Genomic DNA, 23,515 nt, shown 5'->3' with positions numbered 1-23,515 from the left:
ATGAGAGTAACAAATACAAAAAAAATAACCACTTTGGAACAGACAGGCTGCAATTCTTCATAAAAAGTTTAACATCTAAATTTATTCCAGCCAAAAGTCATAAGATAGTACCTTGCAGTTCCTGCTTGCTGGTGACCAAAAGTTTCTAAAAGCATGTTTGCATTTAAAGAAAAAGGAGTCTGGAGGGAACACCCCTGCATAAAGCCGCCCTTCCAAAAGAAAGACTTCCCAACTGATTTGACCTCAAAGCAACTGTAGCTATGATTCTCCAAGGCAGAAGAGCCCTGAGGGCTCAGAAATGTAACAAACCAGCACTGTTGATATACCCCTTCCAGGAGATCAGGTCCCTTCAGCACCTCCCCTAAAACACAGCGCCAGGAATGACAAACTGCCTGAGAGCTGCCTGGCCACAGAGAGCACATGAAAAACAAGGTTTGCAACAAGAAGTGACTAATGTGACTCATATTAGGTCAACTAATACGGTGGGAAGCACCTCAGAGAGACAGTTCCCTTAATTAATCTGCTAAGAAGAGCTGGACTGGAAAAGGGAACCATCAAATGGTTTCACAATACTAAAATATGCACTTCTGATTTTCTCCTAATGCAATTACTGTGCAGTGCTACCAAGAGAAACTTGAACACTACAAAAGAATATTCCATCTCTACAAGTTTACCCGAGGAACGATCACACACCATTATCTGAAATGAGTGAAAAAAACATTCTGCAGGACAGCAGTTCTTCTAAAGGGCTGACACCAAGCTCAGGTGGAACTCCTTGTGTTTTAGCTGATACCTGTACTCCTAAGATTGTGCATTTTTACTTATTTCAGCTACGTCAGTATCCTTAGGGCTATGTGGAAAAACAAAAACCTCACAACCCTTGAAATTACTAAGTGGTGCACCAGCTTAACATAACTTTATTTAATTAGGGATTATAAAAAATACTTAAATAGGAGTTTACAACATTACAATATCATCACTTTCTACAGCACTAAGAGGCTTCAATCAATAAAGAGCTCTTAAATCAAATGATGAAACAGTCAAGAAATCAAAATTCCCTCCCTCGCCTTGCTGCCCTCACTGCCTGTGATGCAGCCCATCAACTGTAATGCAGCCTTTATATTCCCCAAAAATTACAAAAATAAAAGGCATGCAGTAACAATTTTGGAATCTGACCAACCACCCATTAGAAACAGAAGTAAATAAGGGGAAGTCACAGAATTCAGATGAATTGAAATCCATTAAAATGATTCTTCGCTACTAAGTCAAACAAGATTTAAATAAACAATGCGAGACACACTGTAATTTATGGATTTTCAAACTATTCTGTTTAGCTACTAAAATACAGATTTTAATTTTCCCTTCACAGTAGTTCTGAAATCAATTTAGCTTGGGTATCTAATTTAGGGACTTGCTCAAAGTCTGGATTTTCTGAGTTTTTGTATAAATCTCAAAGGCATCAATCCACAAGTTAGAGCACCATAATGAATACAAGAGGCAAGGTGTAGAAATTTCTATTATACTTACATTTCTCAATGCTTGCTAGTAATTCTGAAAGTTAAACCCAGCCTAGTTTGAGAGAAAAGCTTCTGTATTTCTGAGCAACAATCATTCTCCTTGTTCACTAAAGAGCTCAAGAACAGCTACTTCTGAAACACGGATTTGACATTTCTTCCTAGATTTGATAGTGTTAAGTCCTCAACCTGCACCAACACTAGGAGTGACTGCCAGTGCTAAAGGGAGGGCAGAACAACTCTTCAGACTCTACTCCAACAACCTGAGACTTTACCCAGTACAAGTCCTAAGGGAGGCAAAGAGCCTTGCACCGTCAGCCGTAAAGCAAAAATCGAATCCACCTTTGTTGGACGTAGACTCTAAATCCAGCTCCGTATGGCTGTTAACTTTTTTTTTTTTTTTTTTTACATATCTACACACACATATAAGTCTCCAGGCAAGAAGGAAAACTCACTAAACAGAGTTTATTTCTGTTTCTGAGAGAAAAGAAAAAATGTATATACAGGCAGAAAGTAATAACTGCAATCACAAATTAAGAAGCTGGGGAGTTGAAGGCTGTTTGGTTTTTCCAGGTTAAAAGAATGAAGAAAATTGGCATGCAACTCTCTCACAGAACTTAAAAATATTCATAAGTTTGTCAGCACACACAAAATGCCCTGAAGTTTTTGTGACTTTTTGGGAAAATATTCCATAACCCTGTAATGCAGAGGCTCTTCTGGGGCTAATGATGCTAAACCTGTCACCATAACACACGAGTTAAGGGCAACACCAGTCAGACAGCACAGCTATGCCAGGACTCTGCTCAAAGTGCTCTGTGAATGGATGGAGCTCCTCAGAGAAAACTGTTTACTCCAGCTCCACCCTATTACAGAGTCAGTAGAGTTTGGATATTGCTCAACGTCAATTACAGACAGAGAACGGAACTATGTTAGTCAATTCTGATGAGTCAATCTACTGCTTTTCTTAGAGATTACAAACCTAAATGATCACCTCCAGAACAGCGCATGTTTAGCCAACACAGACTACTTTCAAGAAGCTGTCTTTGCTGTCAGTCATTGTCTCTGTAATTCATGGAAAAAAGACTATTTGCCCTGGTGACTGGAGCTCGTTTGCTTTCAATCATATTTTAAGACAAGCTGAACTTCTCAGGTTCATATTTGAACCCTCAAATCCAACAGCCAACACCCGATAAAAGGTTTTCCAATTATCTTGATTATTTTAGTTTTCCTCAGTCGTACTTTCTTAAGAGAAGCCCTCATTCATTCCACTGACAAACTACACTAGGCTACAAAAAGGGAAATTTCCATAGGAACTTTTCCTTTAATGAAGCTAGAAAGCAGGCAACAAGGCAGAGGGCAGCAAAACCAGGTCTGTCTCTCGGACAAGACTCCCAAGTACTGCCTTGGGCAGCAGAATTTGATCCCAAATCTTCCTTTCTTCTTAAGTGACACATAACCCAGGTGCCTGTAAAGTGGTCACTGCTTCAGTTTCCATCTTCTTCTGGAAGGCCAAAATGAGATTCCAAGGCTAACAACCAATATCACAGTATCTGTTCAGGTGCCTGATGGACGAACACCACTGTGAATGCCCTGAAACAGCACAGCTGCTCTCCAACTGCCCCTTCAGAAAAACACAAACCCCTAAGGCAGGTGCCTTGGAGTATCCAGAATAAAACTAGATAACTATATTTAGGCAACTGAATTTCACATCACAAATGGGTGTCACCAGAAAAAGTTTAGGAAGTGTGTGCTTCTCAAGTGCTCCACCAGACAACGCGAACAACAAACATCACCCACTCAGAGGAGGAAACTCTCTGTGCTTAAGCATCATTCTCAGAAGAAAGGAGGAAGAAGCACCGTGCTGCTGAAGAATACTCTGAAGTGTACTGTCGTGAGTATCTGCAAACCAAAGGAAAAAACCCCAAGGACCTGGATGCTCCTGCCTTCTTTTGCAGTAAGGCAAAGGACCAGATACACTGCAACTAAACAAATACATTTGAAGGAGGTTATGTGGTCTGAGCTGAAAAAACCTGGAAACAATGCCAGAAGGTTTTTGTACCAAATCGGTATAAACGAAGCAAGGTTTGGGATATTTGCTAAGTTTTGAGAGGTTAACTTTGCTTTGTTAACATTAGTCTAATATAGTACCAAGCATAGACAAAGTCTCTATCAAGAATCGTGCCTCAAGTGACCTCCTCCAAGGTATCTCTTTAAATTCTCCTGAGAAGTTTCTCCACCACTACCAAACTCCAGTCAGAAGAAACTGAGGACTTGAATAGCAGGTGTGACAGGTTGGAAGAACCATGCATTCATAAACTGTGTGGGAGAGACTTCTCAGGCATCCCTGTGTTTTACTCAGTGCATGTCTGCATCGCTAAGGTCTCCTACAATAAACCCCCACACACATTTTCCTCGCTAAAATTTTGAGTCTCTGAGAATAGACCTTACCTTTGCTAATTCTTTGTCTATACATGATATTCAGTAAAGTCAAAATGTTATGTGGTGGTTAATATTATAAATTATTGCAATTCGTCAAACAGACAAAAAAAATTACATCTTCTGACACCTATTAAAACGGGTATCATCTGCCAGAGCAGTAACTTCACATGTAACAGTCAGAAGTAAAACATAATGATACAAATAACTTTTGCCTCATTTCTACGAGTGTATCAAAACCTCCTGAAACTGCTTACCCAGTGGAGAAGCTCAGAGCCTCCACTGCAGCAGGATGCTCTGAATGGGTGTGATCAGCACCCACATCTACCACTCCATACAGGGTGTCACTCGGTGTCTACAGACCTTTTCTCAAAGCAAGCATCTCAGCAGATGAGCTGAGAAGCTGCTGTGGTTCTGAATGAATATTTGGAAAAATACATCCATCCATGAGGAGCCCAGGTGTGCCTGGCCAGGAAAGCGAAGAGAAAACGGCACAGAAAGTCGCACAGTTGAAGCAACACTGGGGTGTCACCGAGATCTTCTACAGCTCTGTGTAGCTGCCTTCCCTCCCAAACCTAGGCACTGCCATGCTTTATTCAAAGTCAGTCAATAAAACAATAAAAAACTTCTCAGACATGTTTCTTCACATGTCAAGCTGTTTGTCTGGGCAGCTCTAGTCGTCAGAAAAGGATCACTCATTCCACATTTCTGGAAATGCTTCTCCATTTTTTCATTCTGTGTTTTAACAGATAAACTTCAAAGGAGATAAGGCATTTCACACACGAGTGACTGAACATAAGTACTGTTCTCACAGTCACATACATTCAACTCCCTGAAAAGCTGACAAATTAATTCTATTTAATTTACAGCCAAGTTCTATCTTAGCTATTTTTAACTCTCGTGTTTCAAATCTTGCAGGGTTAGCAGTTAAAACAATTTGTTACATTCACTTAGTAAGAAAAAACGATTTGCTATCAATAAAGACTGACTAAAAAATACACAACAGGGCAAGGATCAAAAGCAGCACAGAGTAATTTTTCACTGATGCAGCCATTTCCCACACTTGGCAATATACCTGAATGTTTTAAAATATTCCATGTTTTAAACATCTACGTAGTAACTCATAAATATCTTCATCCAAAGATGTTTGTGAACTTAGGAAAACACCTCACACTAATACTACAGTTCTCTACTAATTATAACTCGGCAGTTTTTGAACTGTCCTGCTATATTTAACTTTTTGGTGATGGATTCTCTGAGTGTTTGAAGGGGAGGGAAGGATTACAGAGGAAACGGATCTTTAGAAAGGAACTTGGAATTTAACTACAAGTAGCAGAACTTCAATAAACAGAAAGATTAGCTACAACATTCAGTAATATCCCCCAGAATTTTATGACCTTGTGGATAGGCTTAATATTTGTTTCCTTTCAGTAAATTAGAAGTCAACAGTCAGGAACTTTTTGCAGTGTCTTTTGACCATATCGAGCATAGCTAGAATACTCAGACCAAGGGAGCTGGAAAGCAAATTGGAGTTGTTTATTTAAACCTAAGCCATTTACTTCCTAAATTAACACTGTCTGAAAAAAAGAGGCCACGAAAGCTGTTGAGGAACAACCACAGTTATTCCTGTAAACACACAGAATTTTGGCTGCTTCCAGTTTGGATCAATCGTGAATTCAAGCCTTTATAAGGAGTATTTAAATAGGGGCAAATGAACGTGTTATTTTATCACAAGGTGCAATAAGGAAAGCACATAAATCTGCTCAGGCTAAAGAAAGCCCAAACTCACATGACACCAGTGTAAGCCTCAGGTCCTCCCGATCATGCATTTAACAGCCCAGCTCAAGTCCTTTAAAATAATTCAAGACAGCCTCATCTTCTAATTTAACCTTTGTGTTTGCACTTGGGGGGTGGGGAGGGATCTCAGCATACAGTTTCACCTTCTCACTGCAGACATTCAGCTTCCTTTCGGCTCAAACCTCTGCACCCCGTGGCGCCAGAAACACGGTATCGAGAGAAAACACGGGCAATGCACGAATGCAGAAATGATAATATTTGAAAAATATTCAACTCACATTTTTGCTTCGCACATTATTTACATAAATAGCTGCAGGCTGTTGTGGAACTATTAATTTTGAAGGAGCAGATGAGTCAAATCTTATTTCTGATAGGTAACTGCAAGATGCCTCCAATTAGACAAAGATAATCATACTTTAATAGCTGCTCTTGTAATTAAACCATATTACACAGTGTCACAAGTACAGAAAAGCAGGGCCAGAAGGGAATTCAAAAGGCCACCAGGCTTCTCCTGCCCCCTGCTTCAAAGCAGCACCTTTCTGAAACTGCACCAAAAAAATCCTTATTTTACCAAGTGTCTAAAGCCTCTAAAGCACATACAGAGATTATCAGCTTTCAGAAATATTTTACACAAAAACTTAGGCCACAAACAATTCATGTAAAAAGAACCTACAAAAACTGAACAAAGACATGATTCAGAAGGAAAGACACTGGCCAGTAATTCTCCCCAAAATGCCATACAAAACCTTAGGAAGCGCACATACAGGGCAACAGCCAAGTCCCATTCAACTACCAGCCATTAATTAATAAGAGCTACATGACAGAATGCAAAGTAGATACCATTCCCTCCTGAATAAACCAATCGAGGAATTCCAAGAGGTGCAGTTTTAGTATTATCACACCCCACTGGGAATATACATTTGTCTGGCCTTGATAATACCCAAAGAGCATAATTATCTCTCGAAGACATACTGTCATAAAGTATTACTCAACTGCTGCTTTTATATGGTCTCGTTTATTTGTAAATACCTCTATTTTTAAAAACATGAATTCTGTTTTGTACAATCGTGTGTTCAATGCACACAGAACACATCAAAATTTCAGAACTCTGTGTCTGAAACATAAAGAAGAGGATGTAGCTAAACTTCAGAAAAAAAAATCAATGCTATGAGCATTCAGAAAAATTCAGCAGCATGAGAGTCCCTCTGTACAAACTCACATTCTGAGACTATTCTGCTTGGCCCCAACATCACCAGACACAACCTCCTCCTCTCCTGAGGTGCCTCTGTCTGACCGAGGAAAGGCCCAACAACAGGTACATTACACCACAAAGGAGATCCACATTAAATAAAAAAAAATTAAGCCAAATGCCTCCCCGTTGGCTGACCCAAGAGTTTCTCACATAACGGGAAAACCATGAAATGTGAAATATAATATTTTGACAACAGCCAGGCCACCACAGACAGAAACCTATCGAGGCACCATCATGCCGCTTACAGATCACGTTAGCTGCCAATTTCTACAGGACAACTGAAAACAACAAAAAATTAAGTTACTCCTCAGCCCAGAACAGGTACTATGCTTATTTCTACTTCACAAACTATTTTGTGGTCTTTTGTTTCTTTTCTTCTGCAGTTAAAGGCATGTGCCACATCAACAAGTATTAGGCAATAGCTATTAATTAAAAGTACACAGTATCTTAAATAAAAGCTATTATTTAAAAGCTTTGATACCAAGGTGCAAGTTCATGACGTTAAACTTCCTCTGAGTACATGAACTCGAGGTGTTAAAAAGGAAGACACACTTCCTGATGAACCACACCGCTTAGAAACTTGAATTAATAGTTTCTGACAGGTATGTTAAAAAAAAAAACCACGTGCGGGCAAAACTTTACAAAATTTTGATGTTGATCAAATTTCATTTCTGATCTACACTGAAACTGTTCTTCCACGCATTGTTATTTGCCTCCCTGAAACTGAAGAGCCTAGGTCATGTAATTTAATCTTTGACTCATCATGCAAATTAAATCACACCATTCCCACAAGACAGCATATAGGTTTTAAATAAATCCTGGGCACCTACATGATCCCTCACCAGAAATTAAAATTCAGAAAATTTAAAAACACCAAAAGCGGATACGTCCTAGTTTCAGTACCGGTAACATTCAACAAATTTGCAGGAAAAAAAAAAAAATGACCAAACTTTTCTCCCCCTACAAAGCAGAGAGCGCAGGCTGCGTTAGCCGGCTGTAGGGCAGCCTGCAGAGAAGCAGGCTCCCAGCGGCCCTCCCGCACGGCCGCGGCCGCGGCGGCCTGCCGGGGCTCCCCACACAACAACAATTGTAGGAAGAGGCCCGGCAGCCGGGAGGCCGCGGCAGGCGGTGCGGGCTCCGCGCCTGCGGCCGGCCCGCGGCCGAACAAAGAGCGCTGGGCGCCGGCAGCGCCCCGGGCCGGCCCCGCGCTGCCCCTCCGCCCCGCCGGGAGCGGCCCTGGCGCCGCGCTTCGCTCCGGGCCGAGCCGTGCGCGGCTTTACCTGGATCGTCCGCCGGGCCCCACGCCTGAGGAGCTCGGGGACCGCGGCGCTGCCGCACGGGAAGCGCAGCCCCGGCCGTGCCCTTCCCCTCGGGCTGCCCGGCCGGGCCGCACGGCACCCCCGGAGCGGCGGCCGCGATCCCCGGCCCTGCCCTCTGCCCGGGCCGCCGGGACTCGGCCGCTCCCTCCCAGCGCCCAGCGGAGAAACGGGCCCGGAGCGCGGCGGGCACCGGCCGGGCCGCGTTACCGCGGCCCTCAGGGCACGGCCCGGCCCCGCGCCGGACAATGCCCCCGGCTCTGCCCCCCAGAGCCCCGGGCGCCCCGGTACCTGTGCGTCCGGCGGGCCCCGCCCGCCCGCTGGCGGCTGTCGGCTCCGGCGCTGCGGCTGCGGCAGAGGCGGCGCGGCCCCGCTCGCCCGGCCCGTCCCCCCCGCCCCGCGCTCACCGCGTCGCACCGGCCCGGCCTCCCGCCGCGCTTCCGCCCGCGCCCGCCACAGCGCCCCCTGCCGCCGCGGAGGACCCGGGCCGCTGCCGACCCTGCCCGCCTTCTCCTCATTCCCTGGTGTTACTGTTCGCGATGCTCTTTGTCATTATTAGAGCCACAGAGTCACCAGGGTCGGGAGAGACCTTCCAGATCATACGGTCCAACTATCCGCCCAGTACTGCCACTGTACCCCGAAGCCACTAGACCACACCACCCAGCACCAGGTCCAGCCGCCTTCGGAGCGCCTCCACCACCTCCCTGGCAGCCTGTTCTGATGATGCCTGACCTCCTGAACAGAGAAAAATATGTTTCTAACATTTAACCCGATTCTCCCGCCTCAGCTTAAAGCCAATTCCTCTGGTCCTCTCACTGCAGACATGGCAGAAGAGACTGGCCCATCTCACTCCAGCCTCCTGCCAGGGAGCTGTACAGAGCAAGGATGTCCCTGCTGAGCTCCTGGAGACTAAACAACCCCGGCTCCCTCAGCCACTCCTCACAAGACAAGTTTTCTAAACCCCTCACGTGCCTTGGTGCCCTTTGCTGGACACGCTCCAGCACCTCAATGTCCTTTTTAAAGTGAGGAGACCAAACCTGCACACAGAACTTGGGGTGCAACCTATTCCTTTATTCTTTATTAGTAATTAACATTCTCTGCAATTAGTATTTAAATTTTATTTCTTGGTATTTGTTTGTTATTTGTACTTACTGTTCTTTTCATCATTTTTACCCCCCCAGCTCTGCCCTGCCCTTTTGCATACCCTTTATATCCTCTGTAGTGTCACAAAACTTCTTTTCCCTGCCGTGACCCTCAGGGTTTCAGCCTTGGGTTGGAACTGGGCACTGTGCCTTGGACAAGGGCTGATTGCCCTGATGCATCAGGTGCTGGCGATTTTCTGGAGGTTTTCTGCACCCTCCAACAAGGCATGGAAGGACTCCGGACTGGTTTTCCATCCCTGTATGTAATACCTATTATTGTCACTGTGACAAATGCAAATTAGCTTGGATGGAGAAAAGCCTACACCTCTCCCAGCACACATCAAGTTGATATTGTCCATTAGCGTGGTATAATACATTTAAAGCAGAAAATACATTTTTAATGGAACAAGTCATGAATTTCTTACAAGCCACGAGGTGAAACCTTGCCCCAGAAGGTCTGATGCAGTACTGACATGCAGCCATGTGGGACCTGCTTTCCCAAAGTGTCCATAAGCTTCTCGTGAGCTGACAGCTTCTATCTTCAGCTTCTTTTTGACTGCATGTCTCCACATCCCTTTGCTGCACTTCCTTGTCTCACTGCTGGGGAGGCTTTGGCTTGGGCTTCTCGATGTCCTCCTGCAGCAGCGTGTTGCTGCTCCAAACTCCACGTGTCACAGTTCCCTTGCTGGTGAATTTTAGATGTCAGTGGGCAGAGCTGCCTCTTGACCTCTTGGGGGTCTTCATCAGCTGTGTGCTCCAGCTCAGACATGGAAAAATGGATCTGAGCACACTTGCAGCCATGCCAGCAGCCGACAGCAGGGGAGCACAGAGGGGCTGCCAGTGAGCAGTGGGGCTGGGTGGCTGCAGCAGCATTGCTTCCAGGGACACTTCCCTGGACAGGTACCACGGGCACTAGGTCCAGCCTGGCACCGTGCTGGTGCCACGGGGGTCTGCCCCAGCCAATCCTGCCATGCTCAGCACCTCAGGGCACAGGACATGGGGGTATAAACAAGTGTGTGTGTACACACAGCATTTATTTATACCCACTTGCTAACATCCCTCAAATATTCACTTGCTGTTGTAGAAAGATGTAAGAGATGGAGCAGCACCAGGCCTGAAGCAGGAGGGGTCATGGTGCCTGTGTGAGGTGATGGGACCTCATGGTGACCTGGACCCATGGTGTGGGGGTTCATATATCCCACTTGTGAGCTGGGAATAATTGATTTCAAAGCCAACACGGAAAGGGTGTGCACCTCTGAGCTCAAATTGTTTACCCATACTTAGGCTAAAACCATCTGAGTTTAAACATATAATAATCAGGGTTCTGAGAAGAGAGAAGCAGCTAAAGGCAAGCACTGCTGAAGGGATTCAATATCAGCTCCTGGAGTATAGACACTGCTGCTCTACAAATGACCACTGCAAAAGAGATCACACAAGAAATGAGTTCAGTGCAGTCACCGTCCCTGCACACTGCAGAGAAATCCCTGAGCAGAGAGAGCATGATTTTTCTAAGCTCTTAGAAGGGATTAAATACAGCATGTGAGAGAGCTCTCAGCAAACTAATGATTCGCTAATTCACAGCCATGACTGAGAGATCCATTGTGAATTAATTAATCCTTGCAAATTAGGAAGTGAGTAAACATTTTTTAAAAATCCAAGTTATTTCACTGGAGGGAAAAAAGGTATTTAGAAAGGAAAGCATGCAGGTGCTTTGCTTAGGAAGGACAGAGCTGAATGGGATCCTGGGGCTTTCTGCTGCTGGTGGGAGGCCCAGGGAGCCCCTACAGCTCAGCTCTACCTCCTCCCGTCACCATCCCACGCTGAAAAACAGCAAAACTGGGGAAAAACAATATGTCAGCCTGTGAAATTAATCCTCCTTCGAGCAGCTCTGTTTTGCTCCCCTCTTTTCCCCCTTCAGCCCTCACCTCAGGCAGGGCAGCCATTCCCTCCTGGAATGCCATAGCAGCTCTGCCACCTCCATGGGCACCTGACACAGATCAGCCCAAAACCCACCAAAATCCAAAAAACAGTCATCTCAAAGAATACTCTGGGTCGTCTTGCCAGCTGTCTGGCAAAACACACAAGGAGGGGAGAACAGAAGCAACACCCAGTTAATGTTTTAACTGGGCATGGACTGGTGTGACTGACGGAGCAGAGCTCCTGACAAGGTGCTTCAGAGAAAAGGCTTCGGGGAGGAAATATCAGAAGTAGGGACAAGTGCAGTTATGCAGAATTTTTTCTGTTTAAAGTTCAGCAGAAGAAGAATCCTGAGCCTTTTCATGGACTTTGAACCAAGCTGCAGTGGCTGAATTTAGTCACCAGGTTTCACAAGTGACTGTTCCTGAAAGTGCATTTCACCCGTTACCACCTGGAGACATTCACTGCAGACTCCTAAAGCTTTTCTCAAGGAAACATCTGTGGGTGAGTATTTTTTTATCTTTCAGTTAATTCAATTAATACATAATGAGCAGAGTCACACCCCTAAAATCCTATTTACGGTGGAAAACACAGTTAAATGTAATTGTCTTTCATATCAGTTAGGAGTGTTTTTCCTCGTGGAGATTCCATTATTTATCTTTAATTCAAGGTTCCATTTCAGAATTAGAACACTTTTTAAAAACATTATAGCAAACTGCAAGAACTAAGGCTTAGCATGTAAAGATGGTCAAAGAAAAAACAATTACCTGAAAAATCATAGAAAAAAAATCCATTGCAAATTCCTTTCCTGGAGAGCCAGTCATCTTAATAAGCATTTTATTACTGTGCAACAATTGGAAGTTAGCTGTAGAGCACAGCATTCATTCCAGGGAGAATCTACTACTAAAGCCAAAACCAGGTTTCCATCAGCATGGTAAACATGAAAGGAAGTAACAGTAGTCACCCGAAGTGAAGTCACCCCAAGAAGTCACCCAGCACTTCTGTAGAATGCATTTCCTGAGCTAAAACAAACAAACAAACAAAACAAACAGACAAAAAACCCACCCCCCCAAAAATCCCAATACACCATACACAAAAAGACCCAGTCAAATACAGCTGTTAATTCAATAGAACTGGAAGCAAATACACTTAGTATCCCAAATCATGCAGAAAGACACAAGGCTGTGAACACTGCTGAAAATGACTGTTGGGTTATTTTTTTAGATACTTTCCCTGTTCTTTTACATTTTAAAGAAATTACAAGGTGACTAACTCAGTTCATATTTAAGTTAAATATGTTAACTCTGTTAAACTCCGAAGCTCACAGCCTCTGGATAAAGCTGCTGTGCCCTTGTTTACTCCTTTACCCCTCCAAAGGGCTTTGCAGAAACGAAGTAATTACCTCTCACAGCAGAAAGCAGTGATGGGCACGGGCTTAGTCCTGCTCTTCAGCTGGATTCAGGCTCAGCTAGCACAGGAGCCCTTGCTACATCGCTTGACAACACCAGCAAATGCATACACAACCTTTCCTGACACCCTCTAAAGCTTTTCTGCACCTCTCCTCCTTCTCCTGATGGCACCCCTGGCTCCCAATGAGGAGAGGACTCCAGAACTCTCCTGTCCCAACCTTCAGAGTCAGGCACTGCTTTGGAAAAAGGCTACAAAATTGTATCTTCTGAAGATTGTCTGTGTGCAGGTGTGAGAGGGCATCCCTGACTGCACATGGGTGTACAGACACACCTGGAACGGGGAGAGGGGATGAAACATCATCTTAGAAACACAAGACACCCCCTGATCACAGGTATTCTTCTGGAAAACTCCTTGGGGAACTCATGTGTCATGGCCTCTTGCTTTTTGACAGAGCAAACCCAGGGCACAGCTCCTAATGTTAAAAATAGGCAAGAAAAAGGGTTGTGGCAGTGAGGGCTTTGTTATTATTTTACATATTTTACATATTTTACATTATTTTACATATTTCTCATTATGGAGAAGCCAAAACAAGTGGAAACTGCTTTTCTTCTTCCCAAACCAGCCCATGGAGCATCATCCACCCTCTCACAGCTTCTGGTTGCTCCTCATCTTGTCAGAGCCGTGGTTTTCCTACCCCAAAGGGACTGTGCCCCAAGAGCTAACAGGACTTCCGACACCTTTTGGTTCCTTCACAGGAATAAGAAATGCTCATCCCTGTAATAAAGGACAGTTTCCTAGATATACCTGAAGACAGGGAAAAAAGTAAGGAAATTGAGGAGGAGAGTTGGTTTAAAGCAGACAGTATTCATAAACAAAAACAAAATCATATATAAAACCTTCTGCTTTAATTGGTTAAACTTAGTTACAAAAATACAGATTAAAAACCAAATCTTCGAGAACATAATGAGATTTCATACACAGTCCAGGATGGACTTTGCTCACACAGACCAGAGACTCTGCAGCTCATGCCTTTCCCTCCTAAACCCTCCTGTTTTCCACTGTCACGGCAGCAGCCAGGCTGTGCCAAGACAGAACCACAAAGTGCCAAACAGCCAAGTGAGTGTTTCCCCACTTCCTCGGGTGCTGCAATCCCAGCCCTGCAGCAACAGAAACGGGCAGCAGGTGGGGAATGCTGCTGTAAGATCAGTGCCCCCGTGGGCAGCCCAAGCACACAGGGCCCAGGACAAGACTGGGGCCACTCTTCCTGCAGAGCAGGGCCATGGCTGGCCTGGCTGTGCCATGTTCATGCTGACAGGGTGTCCTGTGTCAGGGCTCAGGATGTGGTGACACCACATGTACACACACAGACTGCAGAACACAGATGTTGGCATGTGGCCAGGCTGGCACAAAAGCCACATTTACTCACAGAGGAGATCTTTTTCTCATAAAGATGAACCTTAACCTACATCACTCCGCTGCCTCAAGAACCAAGAAGCTCAGAAGAGCCAGGCAGTGTGGGAAGTGCAGGGGCTGCAATGTGGGATGTGCAGGGCTGGGGTACAGGGTCCTGAGCCCAGGGTTCTAATGCGTGGGGAGTCAGGCATCCATGCTGCTGGGAAAGTGAAGCTTACTGAAAAAACCAAGCACTTGCTCCATTACAGATCAGGCTTGTTACCAGGTGACATCTGGTAGCACCTCACACACACACAGAGTGTGAGAACACCCAGCACTGCTCTCCTGAACGAAATAACTCACACAGAGTGTGAGAACATCCAGCACTCCCCTCTTGAATGAAATAAATGAAGGCATGCTGCATAAATAAAGTTCAAGTATTCTCCTCAAATTGTCCCTCCAAGTCCCCTCTGCTCTCCTCCCTTGTACCACCTCCTCAGCACAGGCATAGGGTTAGCCCTTACAGCCTGCCACCACCCACACACCTTATCAGATTTTCTGCTTCCTATAAGGTGCTTTTGGCCCAGGAGCTGTGTTTCAAGCATTCTGGCTGAGAAGCAGCAGATAAGATTTCCTGTGGGGCCTGGAGCACTGCTAACCTGCCAGGCAGGAGACAGCTTGAGCAATGGCAAGAGCATCAGCTGATCCTTAACACGAAGGCTGGATGGGGGTGTGTGAAAGAAAAGCTGAGAATTACTCAGCTGGTACCAGCCTTGTATTTATTTCCTATCCCAAGAGTTCACTCCCAAAGATGGTAGAGCCAGCTGGTACCCAGGAGGCTGAGCTGGGGCCAGAGGCTTGGTCCACTCAGCAAAGGAGGTGGATTTAGAGATGTCATCAGAATTTCCAGATGTTCAGAGCTACTTTCGGAGCTGGACTTTCTCTGTGGTGAAAATACACTATGTGGCACTGTCCAGTGTCATATATGACCTCTCTCTCTCTCTCTCCACCTGTAGCAGAAGGAGCAGGTGAACTCCCAACTGCACTTCTCCCCTGCCCACACCATGGTGAATTCACAGGCTTTGACAGGCCGCCACTCACCACAGGCACCAGACTCATCTGCCAGATGCCCTGAGCCTCTTCCCCACTTGCCACGCAAAGCTCATCCGGCCACAAACGCCATGGCCTCCCCAGCCCTCTGCCAAAAACAGTGACATGGTACACACAGTGTCACTCCATCCCCAAGGACTCCAACACAAAGGTGTCTGGAGCAGCCTTCCCCAGCACAGCCACGGCTTCCCTCACTCTGGTGCTCTGATGGCACCACCATGGGTGGTGTCTGCTCAGTGGGGCTCTGCTCATTCCCCTCAACACAGCCACGTCCCAAGAGCAGGTGAATCATCCTTTGCTGTTCTGACCAGCTCATTCCCAGCGCTGTCCTGTCCTGGGCGGGCTGCAGGACGCGTGTTCCCCCTGCAAAGGGCTGCCCACGGGGCTGACATGGGACACGGCAGCTCCCAGCCCGTGCACGGAGGGCAGTGTGCAGACACAGCCCCGGTCCCCCCGGGCCATGCAGCAGGGAGTAAGCTCGCAGGGACTGCTGGGGAGGAGAGGAGAGGAGAGTGTGCTGGGAGCCAGGCTGCCCAGGCACCGCCTGCACCCTCCGCACCCGGCGCGTCCAGTCACCGCGCCGGCACGTCCTGCTGCTCCTCGCATTCCTGCCCTGCTGGGCTATTGCAGCAGCTAAACAGCCCCGGTGAAGCAGGGCTTCAGCACAGGCTGCTTGGGGGTTGTAGCTATTGAGAAACATCCAGATTTAAATGTTTTGAAGGAGAGTTTTACTCCTCATTTTGAAACTTCAACCTTGAGCTAGAACCAGTCTTCTGAAGAAGCTGGAAAAACCCTCTTTATTCAGGGTGGGTAAGGCCCTGTAAAACAGCCTCTCCTTTGACAGTGTTTGTTCATGGCAAGGTGGGCCTGGAGCCCCTCCTCAGGGAGAGAGCAGAGGGTGCCCTGTGGTTGCACATCAGGGCCACCCCACTGCCTGTGCTTGCCGCAGACACTGTCCCCACCTTGCCCTGCCCACTGCTCCTCTCTTCCCAGAGCCCACATCACTGGTGAAAGCAGTGCTGGTGTCCTAAAACCAGCTCCAGCAAACCCACAGACGCCTGGGAGCGATGGACTGGCAGGAGCCCTGGAGCAGGACTCTTTCCTTCCCTCTGACAGCCTCCCTGGCACTGCTGGGGCCGGGCACCCACAGCCCCACACCCGACCCGCAGACGTGGCCCAGAGCAGCTGCAAGCAGTCTCCTAATAACTGAGGACAAATCCAGCCTAGGTGATCTCCAGCCTGGAAAACAAGTGGAATCAAGTAATCCTCCTGTAACCCACACTGCAGATTGAGAAGTGCTCAGGAACACCTGCCCAGCTCTCCTCCCACTCTCTCACAACAAATCCATCTCTGCAAAAGGCTGAACTGCCTTAACCAGGCCATTCATTAACCAGCCAGGGCTGAGGTTGGACTTGGGACTGCCTCAGTAATGCACAAGCCCCCTTGTTAGTCATGTCAGGTTCTGAGCTCATGGCCACAGCATCACCCCAAGCTCCAGGAGGCAGGAGGGACCAGCCTGGGCGGGTGTACAGCTCTCTGATGATGTGCAGCATCCTTCAATTGCAGCGTGGAACTCCTCAGTCCAGCTGAGATGCCTCCTGCTTCCCACCTGCCGTGCAGGAGGGGCTCTGCTGTCAGGAGAAACACCGCTGACACCCCCAGCAGGGGTTGGGGCTCCTTGCCCCCGTGCATGGCCTCCAAAGAAGCATCAGAGCTCGACTCACTTGCCTTTCCCCTCCCGCCCCGAGCGGGGAAGTGGAAGAGTTGTCCTGGTGCACGGCAGCCTGGCTGGCAGGAGCAGCTCTGCCCTGCCCAGAACCCAGAGAAATGGACTGGGACAGAGATGAAGCAGGCTGAAATTGCAGGAATTAGAGGACCAATCACAGAGCTTTTCAGCTTTAACATCAAATTGGAATGAATTACTATCTTATGGGAATTCTCTTAGCTCAGCTTATTTTTCTCTGGCTTCTCACTTGTTGCTTATGAAGTCCCTAAGCAGAAATATTAGCAGCTTTCATGGCAAAACCTTATTTTAAATTATTTTATCAGCCAGAAAGAAGAGGAGTTCAAGGTTCTCTCAACATTTTTGCTTTCATTAAAAGAAACTTTTTTTTCCCTACCAAAGTCAATTTCACCAAGCTATTTCAACAATCAATAGGATTGGAGGCTTTTTATTATTATTACGATCTTGGCAAGAAGCTCTTTTATCCAAGCCTAATCGAAGATACCCCTGCTCGTCCCACAGTCCCTCCTCTAGCTCAGTGTCCCTGGCGCGGGGACAGTCGTGGCCGGCAGGAATGGCCCTCCGTGCCCCGTGCTGCTGGTGGCACAGCCGGGAAGGGCACCAGGCCGGCCCCTGCCCAGGCACGTCCCCAGGGAGCAGGCAGGGGACAAGGACGGGACACTCCCGCCCGCAGCCCGCTCAGACTGCCGGTGCCGCGGCCAGCGGCTGGCCCGGAGCCCTCCCTGGCGGGCCCGGGGGCTGCTGACCATTTCTCTCCGGTGATTAGATTGTTCACGGCTCTCAGGTTTGTTGGAAAAAGGCCCTTTGTTGGGCGGCGCTTTCCCACGTCCCCCGTCCGCTCGGCGGTCGCGTGTCCCGAGGCCGGAGCAGCCCCGGCCGCCGCTCCCCGCCCAAAGGCTTCTTCCGAGCAAGACATCTGCTCCGGAGGGACCCTGCCAACATCTGCCACGCTCCCCCGCTTTTCAAGAGCCTTTCTTTCCCTCTTCAGAACTGCAGGAACAGATGTTAAAAGTTGTTTTCTTTCTCCAGGGTGTGAAACGTAGACAAATAGCAGAAAAAGAAAACTCTAAGCAGTACTCACCCCCCTCGCTCTCCCTTTTTTTTTTTTTTTTTTTTTTTGGGAAAAGCCCAGGGAAAAAAAAAAGAGGCATTGTTTACAAAGGAGAATCCCCTTTTCAGTGCAACCTGGCAGTGGCAAGGCAAAAGGAGAGCGGGAATTCGCAGAAAGCTCCTGTGATGCTCATTTGCATGGGGCTGTCGGGTCCCTACAATCCCCAGCGCAGATGTCAGCCTCGCCCAAAGGCAGCGCCGCTCTCCCGCCCGCACCCGCCTCCCAAAGAAAGGCTTCTGCCGTGACTGAGGGGTGGAAAATAACTGTTTACAGCGAAAGCCGCTCTTCTTTTTCACTGCGGCGCTGTCTTACAAATGAACCTTGAAATGAGCTCACCCGCAGCAGATGCCCGTGGGCAAGCCAAGGCAGGGGCTCAGATGCCCGCCGTGGGCTGGCCACCGGGGCCACCCTCCCCGCCGGTGTCCCCCGGCCACCACCTCCCCTCGTGGGCCAGCCCCGGAGCTCGGGGCAGCCGGCAGGACAGAGGGGCAGAAGGGGGGCTGAGGCAGCCGCCGCCAGTGGGGGCCGAGGCACGGAGAGAGGGTGAGGAAGGAGGTGCTGCCATCACACACACCTGACACATCTTTGCTTGTGGCACCGGGGGCTGGCCAGCCTCGGGGCCACCAACACGAGGGGCACCCTGCAGCAGTGCCAGCAGGCACGGACACAGCTCTCAGAGCTCTCCGAGCTTTTAGGTGGTTCTGACCTTGCTGACACCCCTGCCATGCTCAGCTGGGCCAGGAGCTGAGGTGACCTTGGCTTCCCCCTGCTACCCTGTGCCCCAGCCCAGCCACCACCTCCTCCAGGCCGAGCTGCTGGGATCCTGTGACAATTCAGATGCCTCAGCTACACCTTTCATAAATATCAGCAACAATCCACTTCCTTGGACTGGAAAAAGCTTGGAAAACCAAAGGAGTCTTCACTGGTGAGCAGCCCAGGCTGGCTCATGTATGGGGTGGTGGGATATCCTTTTGCTGTCTCTGAAGGCAGCACATCAGAGATAAGAATGCCACCCCTTTACCTGGCACAAAGGGTAAGTGATTTACCTTCCCCTCCCAACCCTCCTCTTCCAGCACAACAACCACCCCAGCTGGTCCCAGGCCATTGCCAAGTAGGGCACTTATAAAACCAAGTAAGTGCACCCCAGCTCTCCATGTGCCTGACAAACAGCCTCTGCCTGCCAGATCCCGTGGCTGGGGACATGCTTTGGTGATGAGCCCAGGCAGCAGGGCGTGCAGACATACTGCAGGTACGTTTGCATCGACACACCAGCAAACACACTCACACCCACACGGTGCTTGGGCAAGGAACAACGTGATGTCCTCGCTGCTGTCACTGGGGTATGTCCCCACCCAGAGCTGGAGACAGCTCTGCAGCCATGGCACGATCTATCTTACAGATATGTTTCTCTGAAACACTTGTGGAGCAGATCTGTTCCTGTAGGTGCACTAAAGGCCTGGGCACTTCAAGCTGAAGTAAACCTATGTGTGGCCTGCATTGTAGAAGGCTGCCATTGTTTTTTATTTATTTGAATAAAATTATTTCTTTTTCCCAGGAGCTGGGAAATCCCACCAGTGTATTGTGGGAGCTTGCAGTGCTTCTGAACCGCTGCAGCTCCTTCCTCTCCACTTCAATAAGGTGACACATTCAACACCAATCCAAAGGGCTTCACCTGTGGAACTCGACAGGACACTGCCAAATCCTGCTCATTAGCAAAGCAGCTTCAGAAAGCAAATGCAAAGTCATGAAAAACGTCTTTGTACTCTCCCCCAAGCCAGGCAGAAGTGAGGAAGTATAAAAGTGCGTTCTCACCCCACACCAAGCCTCCTCAAAAGGCCCCTCTCCTCCTGCACCGGCATTCCAGAGGAGCAAACAGAAAAACCCCCTTCCTCACAAAGCCGCCCAAGCCTTGCAGCATGGGGGGGAAAAATCAAAGTAAAGCTCCCACAGGACTAACTCATCTCTGGGTTTGTTTGCATCTTCAATGCCCTGTAAATTTAATACTAAATTCTGCAGAGCAGCCAAAAACTAGAGGAGTTATATATTTCCTACATCCACCTAGGTGCAACAGATAATTCAGGTTCCCAGGAGGTAAATAAAGTTCCCATGTTTTCCCTAGAGGATTCCTGCGATGGAAACAACCTTCCTTCGGGTGTCTGCTGTCAACAGTTTTTAATCGATCATCATTTCCTTGTAATAATAATCCCTGGGAGCAGGAACTCCAGGCTGAAGCACTCTATTATTAAATTAAGAGGCTGTTACAATGATGTGAAACTGCTGGGGTCAGGTTAGCAGGTAAAAATAGGCATCGCTTCAAGGAGATGAAGGAGAAAAAGATGAGTAGAAGGCATTTTCCCAGGTGTAATTCAACCGCTTCCCGGCTATTGTGTGCCTCCCTGGGAATCTGTGCAAATTGAACGAGGAGCCGTGCAAGCTGCTCCGAGCGCGCCCATTTTCCTTCCCTTCTTCCCGAACAAAAGATCCCTCCAAAGCCCAGCGTCGGAGGCCGGACATCTGTCGCCGTTTGGGGGGGCCGGCGTGGTCATTGAAAAGAAGCAGTGACCTGTCAGCTTTGATTGATGGCCACAAACCTCCGGGCTCGACCCCTCGTGTGGGAAAAGAAGTCCCGCCAAGGAAAGTTGCCTTTCAGATGCTAATTCGGGGTTATAAATACAGCCGAGGAGCAGCGGAGCAGCAAAGAGCTTATCTGGAAGGGGAGAGAGCCACTGCCCCAGTGCCTCCTTCCCTTCCCATCCCGTCCTTCCCATCCCGTCCCATCCCATCCATCCCATCCATCCCATCCGATCCATCCCGTCCCATTCCATCCATCCCATCCCACCCATCCCTCCCGGCCCGTCCATCCCGCCGGAGCGGGCCGGCCGCCCGGAGCAGGATGACGGCCGCGGCCAGCACGGGCACGCACAAGGCGACCAGCACCAAGGAGGAGAGGAAGGTGAGTGTCCCCTGCAGCGGCCGTGGCAATGAGGGGTTAGCAGGCCACTGCTTCCAGCACACAGAAAAGGGACAACGCTTTTTCTCCTGTTAGAAAGATGTTTTCTCCGAATTGAACTCGTGCGGGTGTTTTTCTGCTTCCTTTCTATGTCTTCTCTCTGTTTTGATGGGGTGACATGAGTTTCTCTGTTTGAGATGATTGGAAGTGGGAGAAGGGAGAGGTGATGCCACCTCGGGGACAGGCCATGGCTGGAGCTGGCACACACTCCATCCCTGCTGGGCACTGCTCTGGCTTCACACAGGGGATGGGCTCTCTGGCCTTGCTGACCTGCAGCAGGGAGAGGAAATGAAAACATCAACTGCAATTTTTCCTGCTCCTTTTCTCTGCCAGTTAAGGAAACCCCTCATTGAGCGGAAGCGAAGGGAAAGGATTAATAACTGCTTAGACCAGCTGAAGGAGACTGTTGTGGGTGCATTTCACCTGGATGTAAGTGCTCATTTTATACTGCTTTTTGTCCTTTTGCTCGTGGGAAATTGGGCTGGAGGGAGGGGGTGAGGAAGAGAAATGCCTCATGTTTAGAGAAACTGGGCATGGTGCAAACCCTTCTTTGCCTCTGACTGCTGCACTCTTCCCCCATCAGCAGTCTAAGCTGGAAAAGGCAGACATCCTGGAAATGACAGTGAAGCACCTCCAGAACATCCAGAGCAGCAAGATGATGGGTGAGTGCCTGCTCCCTCAGGGTGTTTCCAGCCCCCTGCCCTGTGCCCGGTCCCTTTCCCGACACCAGCGGGTCTGATCCGCTGGCAGCCCGGCACAAGCATCTTCCAGGCCGCCCGAGGAGAATCTAGTCGGATTCTCCACTAGATGGGGAGATGGAGCCGGCCGCTGCTGAATCCACGGAAGGTGTTTGTTCCTTCCCGAGCCCATTCCTGCTCTTCGGGCGCAGTTTGGCCTCGGCGGCGGGCAGCGGGGCACAAGGCTCAGCGAACAAACACCTCGGGAAGGTCTCAGCAGCGAGCAGCTCGGCCACTGCCACCCGCTCACTCGTCCCCTCTGTGTCCTGTCCCCGCAGCAGACTCCAAGGTGGGGCAGGAGGCCCAGCAGAGGTACAGCACCGGCTACATCCAGTGCATGCACGAGGTGCACAACCTGCTGCTCACCTGCGAGTGGATGGACAAGACCCTCGGAGCTCGCCTCCTGAACCACCTGCTCAAATCCCTGCCCAGGTCTGGGGAGGACACCTGCAGAGCAGCCCTGAGGTCTCTGAGCCCCCCTCAGCAGCCTCTCCTGATGCAGAAAAGTCCCCTGAGTGCCAAGGGCAGCACCCGAGGCACGAACCCGTCACAGGAGCGCCTCTGCCCTGCCGACAACAAGCAAGCTTCCAAAAATTCCTGCCAGCTGCTCTCGCTGTCGGTTTTTAACCAGGCGGACGCTGCACCTCCCAAACAGGTTCTGCAGCCAAATTTTTCCCATAACAACCCCAGAGTGGGGTCATTAGATATGTGGAGACCGTGGTAAAGTGTGCTTTCAATTTTTGTCCTAACCTTAGACACTCTTACTTATGTATCTTATAGATATGTTTCTTTAAAACACTTGTGGAGCAGATCTGTTCCTGTAGGTGTACTAAAGACCTGGGTACTTCAAGCCGAAGTAAACCTATGTGTAGCCTGCATTGTAGAAGGCTGCTATTATTTTTTTAAATTTATTTAATACATCTAAATTATTGTATAGAATCCCCCTTTAGTGTATAATAATTGTATAGTTTTCTTGTCTTACATTTAAAATAATTAACTTTCTATTAATAAAAAAAAACGCAAGACAACAAGCAACGACCCTCTCTGCCATCAAGTTTACCTTTCAGATCTCACATAAGCCACTGAGATCCCTTTGTTGGATAAAAGGGTAAGCGGCTGGTCTCTTCTGCTTTGTATTTTTTATTATTATCCCTTTGCAGTGTAGGAGATTCCAGAGTTGAGTCCTGTAAAAATGCTGCAATGATTAGGAGTGAAAAAAAAAAAAAAAAAAACAACAAAAAAAACAAGAGAGGAAATGGGAGATAGTTGGTCTGGCCTTTTTAGGCTGTTCAGAAATGCTCTCTGGGTTGCCCACGCTGGTTGTCCCCAGCCACGCAGACATCCTGACATTGCTCTTAAGCTTGTGAAGGCATGTGTGTGTATATACATATATATATATATGTTACATATAGTTATATTTAGGGATTTTTTGTTTGTTTCATAACTAAAAGTTCGAAATAAACCTTTTGAAGATAACGACTGACATTTCTCCCAGCCTTGTCCCATGTGCTCTGAATAAAGAGTGTTTGAGCATCTTCGTTGGTTTGCTTCTTTCACAGTTTTCCCTCGATGCAGTTGAAAGAGCTGCTTTGGGGTTTGATCCTGATACTTTGTAGGAAAGCAGCGT

The 23,515-nt window shown here is 48.2% G+C and overlaps 2 protein-coding genes across 4 annotated transcripts in view; one reads left to right on the top strand and one right to left on the bottom strand.

Moving 5' to 3' along the window:
- CAB39 (calcium binding protein 39) overlaps positions 1-8,729 on the bottom strand; it is a 41,566-nt gene extending 32,837 nt beyond the window's left edge. Inside the window, exon 1 of one of the 2 annotated variants that reach the window (XM_066326010.1) lies at positions 8,607-8,729. The gene's annotated coding sequence lies outside the window, so the exon portion shown is untranslated. Of the gene's footprint in view, positions 1-7,244; positions 7,264-8,606 lie in introns of those variants that run through there. The other variant, XM_066326011.1, reaches the window with a different exon arrangement.
- A 12,289-nt stretch (positions 8,730-21,018) lies between these two features.
- Positions 21,019-23,114, top strand: LOC136365770 (transcription cofactor HES-6-like). 2 transcript variants are annotated; one of them, XM_066326473.1, is made up of 4 exons: positions 21,019-21,094; positions 21,485-21,580; positions 21,738-21,813; positions 22,167-23,114. In XM_066326473.1, exons 1-4 carry the CDS (start codon positions 21,035-21,037, stop codon positions 22,610-22,612), a joined length of 678 nt encoding a protein of 225 aa, XP_066182570.1. In that variant the 5' UTR covers positions 21,019-21,034; the 3' UTR covers positions 22,613-23,114. The 2 variants fall into 2 exon arrangements, with proteins under 2 accessions (XP_066182570.1, XP_066182569.1); XM_066326472.1 differs by having other exon boundaries at positions 21,735-21,813.
- The last annotated feature ends 401 nt before the right edge of the window (positions 23,115-23,515 follow it).

This window comes from Sylvia atricapilla, chromosome 10 (assembly GCF_009819655.1).
Source record: "Sylvia atricapilla isolate bSylAtr1 chromosome 10, bSylAtr1.pri, whole genome shotgun sequence".
Taxonomy (NCBI): Eukaryota; Metazoa; Chordata; class Aves; order Passeriformes; family Sylviidae; genus Sylvia; species Sylvia atricapilla.
The sequence above is the reverse complement of the archived record's forward strand: the minus strand, read 5'-3'. Positions and strand labels throughout refer to the sequence as shown.

What these genes read in the sequence shown, in the direction of transcription:
- LOC136365770 (XM_066326472.1), top strand. Translation starts at nt 21,035, where the DNA reads ATGACGGCCGCGGCCAGCACGGGCACGCACAAGGCGACCAGCACCAAG. An exon ending in TGGGTGCATTTCACCTGGAT is followed by an intron (nt 21,581 to 21,734) that starts GTAAGTGCTCAT and finishes TTCCCCCATCAG; the next exon opens with CAGTCTAAGCTGGAAAAGGC. An exon ending in CCAGAGCAGCAAGATGATGG is followed by an intron (nt 21,814 to 22,166) that starts GTGAGTGCCTGC and finishes CTGTCCCCGCAG; the next exon opens with CAGACTCCAAGGTGGGGCAG.